Consider the following 10,504-nt stretch of genomic DNA (forward strand, 5'->3'; position numbering starts at 1 on the left):
AACACATAGACGTGGTGGTGCTTACATTAGCCTGGAGTGCTTTATAGAAACAGTATATATATACACTTTATACAGTATAACACAGAGGTACAAGAAAAACTGGAGACTATTTAGGCGAGATACTGATAGTATAGGACAGGGGTCAGCAACCCGCGGCTCCAGAGCCGCATGTGGCTCTTCAACCTCTTTGTTGTGGCTCCCTTTGCAATGCCAGTTGGTGCCAGTTCGCACCAGATTGTGATTGACGCGTAGTGGCTCGCTGTGGCGCCGAATAACGGCAACATGGTAACATGCCGAGCGAACATTAATTTGGTGCGAACTGGCACCGACTGGCACCGTCCCAGTGGACTCCTAGCATTATTAACTTGGCTCACGCCATTACATTCCAGTCGATTCCAGTAGGTGGATTGTTTGGGCCATTTGGTTCCACTTGGTGGACACTTCGCGGCACTTGCATCGAGCAACCGAAAGAAAGATTTTAAACTAAATTTTTTTTAACATTTTGAAATTTTCTTCCCGCCAAAATTAATTTTTGCCGCCATTACAGGCCACCACGAGCCAGTTGGGAGGCAGTTTGAGACACTGCACGCCACTAGTCACCTTATTGGCGACACTCGACACCACAGCAAATTGCATTGGTGCGATCTGGCGTGAACTGGCACCAACTGGTGCCGTGCCAGTGGACTCCTAGCATCATTGGGGCAACTTGGCTCGTGCCATTACATTCCAGTCGATTCCAGTAGGTGGATTGTTTGCAACATTTGGTTCCACTTGGTGGACACTTCCCGCCACTTGCATCAAGCAACCGAAAGAAAGTTTTTTAAAACATTTAGAAATTTTCTTCCCGCCAAAATAAATTTTTGCCGCCGTTATGGGCCACCACGAGCCAGTTGGGAGGCAGTTTGAGCCACTAGTCACCTTATTGGTGACACCACAGCAAAGTGCATTGGCACGAAGTGGCGCGAAGTGGCACCAACTGGCGCCGTTCCTAGCATCATTGGGGCAACTTGGCTCACACCATTACATTCCATCTGGCGCGATGAAGATTTTAAACATTTTGAAATTTTCTTCCCGCCAAACTCAATTTTTGCCGCCGTTACGGGCCACCACAAGCCAGTTGGGAGGCAGTTTGATCCACTGCACGCCACTAGTCACCTTACTGACACTCGGCACCACAGCAAATTGCATTGGCGCAAACTGGCACCAACTGGCACCAACTGGCACCAACTGGCACCAGCCCAGTGGACTCTTAGCATTATAATCTGCATATTTCTGTCAAACTTCTTAAATTAAAGCTGAATGTCGACACTTCAATCACATGTTGATTGTCTCAAATTGTTCAAAACCAAACACTGGGACAGCCTTCAACACACACACACATACAGTTGTGTTGCTCCGCCCCAATGTTTAACAACCTTCCATCAATCATTGACTCTCTTCATGTCCCGACTGGTCTGAGATCAGTCTGCTGCTGCTGCTTCTCCACACATTTTAACGACTGTCTTCCAGCACACGCAGGTGAGTTCACACTTCATGGTAATGTATTGTCATTTGTTTTATGTTGCTATGGAAATATTAAATAGGGATTTAAATCGTTATTATACTGTACACACATACAGGACATGTTTAAACTTGCGCCAGTGTACAGGTTCGATTCTCTGCTTGGCCGGTTTCTTTCCACATTCCAAAAACAGGCATGTTCGGTTAATTGCGACTCCAAATTGTCCATAAGTATGAATGTGAGTGTGAATGGTTGTTTGTCTATATGTGCACTGTGATTGGCATAAAAATGGATGGATATATTTATATTCACTTCATTAAAATGTTTTTTTAAAAATAATCTTCCATGTTAAAACTAGCCGTGCTTGAAAAGAAACGAATACGTACGTCAAGCACCGAGCATCCTGCATGTTGTGACAGCTGAGAAAATGAGGCAATGTGGACAATGTCAACACACACGCACACTCTCTGTATCATTATATTGTCCTTCAGCGTCTTTCTGCTGGTCCAGCATCTTGGCCCTCCTTCCAAACCTGAAGGACCTGCTCCACATACTGTGCTCAGCAATGCAAACACAAACAATGCAAGATTTGGAGATATGCGGTATATTTGACATATGAAAACACGTCTCCTGTTCTGTGTTAGGTTTTACAAACGGATGCTGCCTTTCTACTGAGAGTCGAATGGATAATGGCCCACTGTAATGTAAGTGTTTATGCAATAAAGTTATTATTGTTAGATTATTATATTAGGACAGTACTGTTGTCTTCCATGCAACAGCTCCGGTCGCCATCCTCCTCTCCTCATGATGATGTCAATTTGGGACCTTCAGCGAACCCACAGTAAGTACTACACAACTCTGCCCCCATTGGCCATATCGTCTAATATTAAAGGATATATAGGAATATTATAAATACAAGCATAATAGATGAGTCTATCTTGTTGTTGCAGTGCCAAACCCACTGACTTTGACTTCTTGGCTGTCATTGGCAAAGGGACCTTTGGAAAGGTGCAGCAATCACTTATCACTTCTTACATTTTATTGTATGACTTTTCACAATTTCAACCCCAGATTTTTTTTTAAATTGTGTATTTTATTTTGCAATTGTTAATTAACGCTAAAAATATAGCGTAGTTGTCAATTTGTACGGCGGGGGATAAGGCTAGCACACATAGACCGTCAAACACCATTAATATGTAGTGATTTTTAACTATATAGTTTTCCAAAATTCATATGCATTTACATTAAACTCAATGTAGTTATTTCATTTTATTATTTTATTATATAAATTATATTATTTAATTATTAAATTATATTATTTGCATCGTTTAATTATATTATTTGTATGATTTTATTTTTATGATTTCATTATTTTATTATTTCATTATTTTATTATTTTGTTATAGTTGTATTATAGTATCATTGTTATTGTATTGTTGTAATTATAGTATTATTGTTATAGTATTATTATTTTATTATTTTTATTTTTATTATTTTAGTATTTTAGTATAGTTGTATTATAGTTGTATTATAGTTGTATTATAGTTGTATTATAGTATTATATTATTTTATTATTGTATTTTATTATTGTATTATTGTATTTTATTATTGTATTATTGTATTTTATTATTGTATTTTATTAATTTATTGTTTTATTTTAGTATTTTAGTATTTTAGTATTTTAGTATTTTCTTATAGTTGTATTATAGTTGTATTATAGTTGTATTATAGTTGTATTATAGTGTTATATTATTTTATTATTGTATTATTGTATTATTGTACTTTATTATTGTATTTTATTAATTTATTGTTTTTATTTTAGTATTTTAGTATTTTAGTATTTTAGTATATTAGTATATTAGTATATTAGTATTTTAGTGTCTTTGAAGTGCCAATCGGCCAGTACCGGGCCGCTGCCCCGGGTGTTGGTGACCCCTGCAGTAGCATATATGTACAGAGACAAAAATATCCTAGTTTCGCGAGTGGTCCTTGAATGCACCATGGTTAAAACCACTAGCTTTAACAGTTGATCTGCCCTCAAAACTTGCAGCAAGCTGAACACAAGTTGATATGTTATCAAATGTTGTAAAGTACAACAACATATATTTTTAATAACTCCTGGTAGTCCAGGACAGTAAATGAGAGATCAACTGTACTTGTTTGCATCATTGAAGTTGACTTTTTTCATTATTAGCAGTGACTTTTCCTGAGATCATAGATGCACAGATAAAGTTATCAGGCGTCGTGTTAATGTGCTTAAATGTGACGTAACTAAAGCAGTTGGTTGACATTGTGGACTTCACGAATCATTAACTGTGCTGTTACTTAAGGTCAATACGGTCATCTGTGGAAAAATAACACAACATCAAATGTTACCGGAACGCTGTTCAAACTGAATACAGTCATAGTCTGTAAGGTTGTTTTCATATTCTATGTGAATTGACGTAAAATATGCAAATCATAGTATGATTCATGTGATACTATGTCCCATTAAGATGCCTGGCATCTCGTTGAGTCAATAGAGGAAATATAATAACATGAATTAATAAACTTGCAGGTGCTGCTGGCCAAGCTCAAAACCACCAACCAGTTTTATGCCATCAAAGTGCTGCAGAAGAAAGTCATCTTGAAGAAAAAAGAGGTGAGCGCCCTCTACTGTATATAGTGTGTACTGTATCCCTACTTGTAAACAGGACACACTCTTATTTTAAAAACAAAATGTGCTTGTTTATGTTATATGATTATTATTTAATATATTGTTTTTATATATAAAAATATTGTTTAATATATTTAAAATAAAATACATTTAATAATCAAATTTTATATAAAATAATTTAAATTACATTTTTTATAAAATATATTTAAATGAAAAATAAATAAATAAAATTAATAATAATAAATAATTTAAAATAAAGATGTGACCTTATGTGACTCTTCTATAAAATGCTTCTGCGTACAAAGGACACTTTGTCATTTCACAAATGATTGCTTCTGCTTTTGGCGAAGAATTCAATCATCAATCATTCAATTCTGTAAATTAGAAACTAGACTGCTTCAAGATCATCATTCATTCATTTTCTACCGCTTATCCTCACGAGGGTCACGGGGGTGCTGGAGCCTATCCCAGCTGTCTTCGGACAAGAGGCGGGGTACACCCTGGACTGGTGGCCAGCCAATTACAGGGCACATATAGACAAACAACCATTCACACTCACATTCATACCTATGGACAATTTGGAATCGCCAATTAACCTAGCATGTTTTTGGAATGTGGGAGGAAACCGGAGTACCCGGAGAAAACCCACACATGCACGGGGAGAACATGCAAACTCTACACAGAGATGACTGAGGGTGGAATTAAACTCGGGTCTCTTAGCTGTGAGGCCTGCGTGGTAACCACTCGACCACCGTGCAGCTCAAGATCATCAATTTGAAAAATCCTGTTTAGTACGCTTGTATCTCTGTAGTTTAATGCATTATTTGTATTTTTTTAATCACATTGACCTAATTTTTAAGTTCTAATATTATTATTTCTGTATCAATGTTGCCTGTTCATAAAATGTGTTATGCTTTGGGGATGGAAAAATGGAAATTGATTGGCTGTGGTTGACTCCCATTGGAGTTAGGAGGGCAAGGTGAGTAGCGGGGAGGAGATATTCATATTTTGATAAATATTTTGATTAAGGCTGCATGGTGGACGAGTAGGTTAGCGCTATCCGCACAGCTAGGAGTTCGATTCCCCACTCAGGCCATCTCTGTGTGGAGTTTGCATGTTCTCCCCGTGCATGTGTGGGTTTTCTCCGGGTACTCCGGTTTTCCTCCCACATTCCAAAAACATGCTAGCTTAATTAGCGACTCCAAATTGTCCATAGGTATGAATGTGAGTGTGAATGGTTGTTTGTCTATATGTGCTCTGTGATCGGCTGGCTGGCGACCAGTCCAGAGTGTCACCCGAAGACAGGTGGGATAGGCTCCAGCATGCCTGTGACCCTCATAACGATAAGCAGGATAGAAAATGGATGGATTAATAGATTTCGATCAATCCGATAATTTGTTGCTTGTCATTACATTTGGTTTACTCCCCATTTTTCTTCACCGGTAGCAAAAGAACATCATGGCAGAGAGAAATGTGCTGCTAAAAAGCCTCAAACATCCCTTTCTGGTTCGACTCCACTACTCCTTCCAGACGGCGGAGAAGCTCTACTTTGTCTTGGACTATGTCAATGGAGGAGAAGTATGAAAAAAAAACACATACAACCAAATATCTTCCTCTTTTTTATGTCTGTTTTGTGTCTTTTTCTGTAGCTCTTCTTTCACCTGCAGCGTGAGAGATGCTTCACAGAACCCAGGGCGAGGTTCTACACCGCAGAGGTGGCGAGCGCTATCGGCTACCTTCACTCCCTGAACATTGTCTACAGGTTAAGACAGCTTGTAGACACTTTTACACTTGTTGCTAGGCAGAATTTGTGTTATGGAATTGATTGATTAAAGCAGTGCTTTAATGGGGCCTCCCCCGCTATCTTTTACAGAGACCTGAAGCCAGAGAATATCCTCTTAGATTCTCAGGTACATACTCTTCAACACATCATAACACCTCTTTACTGTAAACCCGAATGTTCCAAGTACTTAAATAAATGAAGTTATGCATACTCAAAGTTCTTAAAAAAGTTCTAATAACTTAATTATGTCAAGTTTATTGAACTTGTTGTTCCATTTTGAGTACTTTTAACTAATATGTTTTGATTAAATTGAACTATGGCTAGGGGCGGCACGGCGGACGAGTGGTTAGCACGCAGACCTCACAGCTAGGAGACCAGGGTTCAATTCCACCCTCGGCCATCTCTGTGTGGAGTTTGGTACTCCGGTTTCCTCCCACATTCCAAAAACATGCTAGGTTAATTGGCGACTCCAAATTGTCCATAGGTATGAATGTGAGTGTGAATGGTTGTTTGTTTATATGTGCCCTGTGATTGGCTGGCCACCAGTCCAGGGTGTACCCCGCCTCTCGCCCGAAGACAGCTGGGATAGGCTCCAGCACTCCCCACGACCCTCGTGAGGAAAAGCGGTAGAAAATGAATGAATGAATATTTAACTTGGCTGCACGGTAGTCGAGTGGTTAGCGCACAGATCTCACAGCAAGGAGACCAGGGCTCAATCCCACCCTTAGGTTAATTGGCGACTCCAAATTGTCTATATGTGCCCTGTGATAGAAAACGAATGAATGAATGAATATTTAACTTAAAATTTTCTAGTTCTACTAAAAGTTCTACTAAAAGTTCTACTAATAAATGTTGCATTATCTGTCTTTTCGGTTTAATTAAATTGTATTTTTTGATTAATATGAATATGATGAATTCGTAGTTACTTATAAAAAAATCTATTAAACATGAATAAATTAAACCAAGAATAAATTAAGAATAAATCCATTGCATCAGATAGATTTGTACTATGTAGGTTACACATGCACACCTTCTTCTTATATGGAAAGAGTTGAAATGAGAATGAAAATTAAAGAATGGAGAATGCATGGCAGAGAGAATGCGAAAAGTATATCTAATATCAACTCCAAATATTAATATGTTTGAGTTTATGAACTCAAAAAAAAATGTGGCAACTGATTGCCTCACTTTTTTTTGAGTTCTGCTAACTTATTCGTGTTTACAGTGTTCCTGTTCGTATTTATGATGTTATTATGAATCAATGACTTGAATGGAACCTTCTACTGTGCAGGGCCATGTAGTGCTGACAGACTTCGGATTATGCAAAGAAGGTGTTGAGCCAGAAGGAACCACCTCGACCTTCTGTGGAACCCCTGAAGTAAGTCAAAAGAACATCAAGCTTCATCCACATGACCGGTTGAGTTTATTTCTGGTTTTTCTGTTGTAACTTTGCATGAAGTACTTGGCACCTGAGGTTCTACGCAAGGAACCGTATGACAGGACAGTTGATTGGTGGTGTCTGGGAGCTGTTCTATATGAGATGATCTATAGTCTGGTAAGTGTCAATTGAGAAGTATTGACAAAATACTTATAGACTCAGCGGGGCTGCTGGAGCCTATCCCAGCTGTCTTCGGGCGGAGACTGGTGGCCAGCCAATCACATGACACATATAGACAAACAACCATTCACACTCACATTCATACCTATGGACAATTTGGAGTCTGCAATTAACCTAGCATGTTTTTGGAATGTGGGAGGAAACCGGAGTACCCGGAGAAAACCCACGCATGCACGGGGAGAACATCCAAACTCCACACAGAGATGGCCGAAAGTGGGATTGAACTCGGGTCTCCAAGCTGTGAGGCCTGCGCGTTAACCACTCGAGCCCCAAATAATAGTCTGAATATGATTAATTAGAAATCCATCCATTTTCTACCATTTATCCCTCAATAGGGTCGCAAGGGTATGCTGGAGCCTATCCCAGCTGTCTTTGGGTGGAGAGGCGGGGTACACCCTGGACTGGTTGCCAGCCAGCCAATCACAGGGCACATATAGACAAACAACCATTCACACTCACATTCATACCTATGGACAATTTGGAGTCGCTAATTAACCTAGCATGTTTTTGGAATGTGGGAGGAAACCGGAGTACCCGGAGAAAACCCATGCATGCACGGGGAGAACATGCAAACTCCACACAGAGATGGCCGAGGGTGGGATTGAACCCTGGTCTCCTAGCTGTGAGGTCTGCTTGCTAGCCACTTGACCGCCATGCAGCCTCCGGGGATCTTCGACTATCCTTTTTGCAGCAGCTCCTTAAAAACCTGACTTATAACATCCCTACTTCCAATTTTAGCCTCCTTTCTACAGTCGTGATGTTGGAGAAATGTATGACGGGATCCTCCGTAAGCCGCTGCTGCTCCCTCCGGGGAAGTCCGAGGCTGTGTGTTCCCTGCTTGAGGGTCTCCTGCAGAAGGACCAGCACAGACGTCTCGGAGCCATTGCTGACTTTGTAAGTGTGTTGAACTCCTCCTCAGCATCTCAAATGCAACTTATGCTATATGTCTTTGTTGTGTTTTATAGTTAGAAGTGAAAAACCACACTTTTTTCTCCATGATCAACTGGGACGATATTTACCACAAGAGAATCACTCCTCCTTATAACCCCAATGTGGTGAGTGTTGCTTGGGTGTTCATGTATTTGAATGTATGTATGTATGTATGTGTATATATATATATATATATATATTGAGTGGTTAGCATGCAGGTCTCCTAGCCTCACAGCTAGGAGACCAGGGTTTAATTCCACCCTCAGCCATCTCTGTGTGGAGTTTGCATGTTCTCCCCGTGCATGTGTGGGTTTTTTCCGGGTACTCCGGTTTCCTCCCACATTCCTCCCGCTCCAGCACCCCCCGCGACCCTTGTGAGGATAAGCGGTAGAATGAATGGAAAATATATATATATATTATATTTAATAAGTATAAAATAAAAAATAATAAAAAATAATAAGTATAAAAAATAAAATATTTTTTATACTTAATAAATAATATTTATTTTTTATATTTAATATATATAAAGATTTTTTTTCATTAATTCATTAATCCACAAAAAATATCCATGAAATATCCATAAAAATAAAATTAATAAGTATAAAAAAGTCTACAAAATAAAATATTTTTTATACTTAATAAATAATATTTATTTTTATATTTAATATATATGTATATATTATTTTTTATTATTTTTTTTTCATTAATTCATTCATCCACCACTTTGTTTTTTTTTTTCCAGAGGGGCCCGGCCGACACTCAGCACATTGACCCCGAGTTCACTAGAGAAATGGTTCCTAACTCTGTTAGTCGGACGCCCGAATTCAACGCTGGCACAAGCGCCAACAATGCCTTCAATGGCTTCTCATACGTTGCCAGCGAGGACAGCTTTCTTTGAGTTTGACGCCTCTTCAGGCGACAGCCTCTCATCTTATGGTTTATCCATTAGGACTAAATTGAGTCACAACTGCAGCCATTTTGACAGAATGAGTAGTGTTGAAAGCAGCATGGGGGAAATGTATGTATGAATGTTTTCTAAACAGTCGTTCAGAGAAGGTGGATTTTTATTTTTTAGGAATCAGAATGGAACTATTTCACTATTTCATCCTTTACGGGCTTGTTGTACATTTATTTTTATGTTAGTCAATATGAATTTGGCCTTCCCTGTTACAGAGTCAAAGATGGTACGGTTCCTTGGTCTTAGCTCCCTCATGCGTCACAGGAAGTGCTTACTAGATAATAAATGGACAAACATACACAAATATGGCGCACCCCGATTTTTTTTCAATTGCATGTATTTATTTATGTATATTTATAATTCGGGTCAAGATTGACTCGTCTGGTCCCTTCTTCCTGTGTCGCCCCCCCATGAACCAGGAAACCAGCTTGATGGACAAATGAACACAAATATGCCAAAGATGCATCTTGGCTCATTTGCATACTCACAGTGATTGGATGCCACGGCCACGGAGATTGACGATGAGGGAAGTGCTTTTCTTGTGCTTTTTTTCGCCGAGTTTTCACCTCTAAAATTTTGATACGTAGGGGGCAAGCCATTTATTAAAGGAGGCATTGACCCCCGCAGCCCCACCGTAGACTGGCCCGTTGCTTCAGTGTGTATTGTTTGTAAATTATACTTTGTAATTGTTGTTTTATGCATTATTTCAAAGGCTAGATTATGAACGTTTATGCATTTGGCTTATTGGAGATGTACACAACATATCTAACGTATGTATTAGGCAGCTTTGCAGTTGTTTTAATATATGGTCTGTCACAATGTATTCATGTCAGTTGATTAATGGTGCTCTTTATAAAGCAGTGAGTTATTATTGTGTTATTGTTATTGTCATTATTTTCTTCCCCTTGAATAAATTAATTTTGACTTTTATTTTGCTTGTATACACAATTTGAGACCATTCTGGCTGTCTCTGCATTCTAAAAGTGCGCCTTTTTTGGGCTGTATGATGTCATCGCGCTGCGCGAAGGCTGTCCAAATTCGAAAGTCCACATTCAAAC

The 10,504-nt window shown here is 39.0% G+C and overlaps 1 protein-coding gene across 2 annotated transcripts; it reads left to right on the forward strand.

Moving 5' to 3' along the window:
- The first annotated feature begins 1,253 nt into the window (after positions 1–1,253).
- sgk2a (serum/glucocorticoid regulated kinase 2a) lies at positions 1,254–10,355 on the forward strand. Of its 2 annotated transcripts, XM_058084256.2 has the most exons (13): positions 1,254–1,518; positions 2,146–2,205; positions 2,281–2,342; positions 2,452–2,509; positions 4,059–4,142; positions 5,604–5,735; positions 5,807–5,919; positions 6,031–6,067; positions 7,232–7,318; positions 7,400–7,495; positions 8,297–8,452; positions 8,524–8,613; positions 9,231–10,355. In XM_058084256.2, exons 2-13 carry the CDS (start codon positions 2,191–2,193, stop codon positions 9,384–9,386), a joined length of 1,086 nt encoding a protein of 361 aa, XP_057940239.1. In that variant the 5' UTR covers positions 1,254–1,518; positions 2,146–2,190; the 3' UTR covers positions 9,387–10,355. The 2 variants fall into 2 exon arrangements, with proteins under 2 accessions (XP_057940239.1, XP_078654445.1); XM_078798319.1 differs by lacking the exon at positions 1,254–1,518 and having other exon boundaries at positions 1,725–2,205.
- Positions 10,356–10,504: the final 149 nt, after the last annotated feature.

Source organism: Doryrhamphus excisus, linkage group LG17, assembly GCF_037039965.1.
Source record: "Doryrhamphus excisus strain RoL-2023G ecotype Guam linkage group LG17, RoL_Dexc_Guam_v1.1, whole genome shotgun sequence".
Lineage (NCBI taxonomy): Eukaryota > Metazoa > Chordata > Actinopteri > Syngnathiformes > Syngnathidae > Doryrhamphus > Doryrhamphus excisus.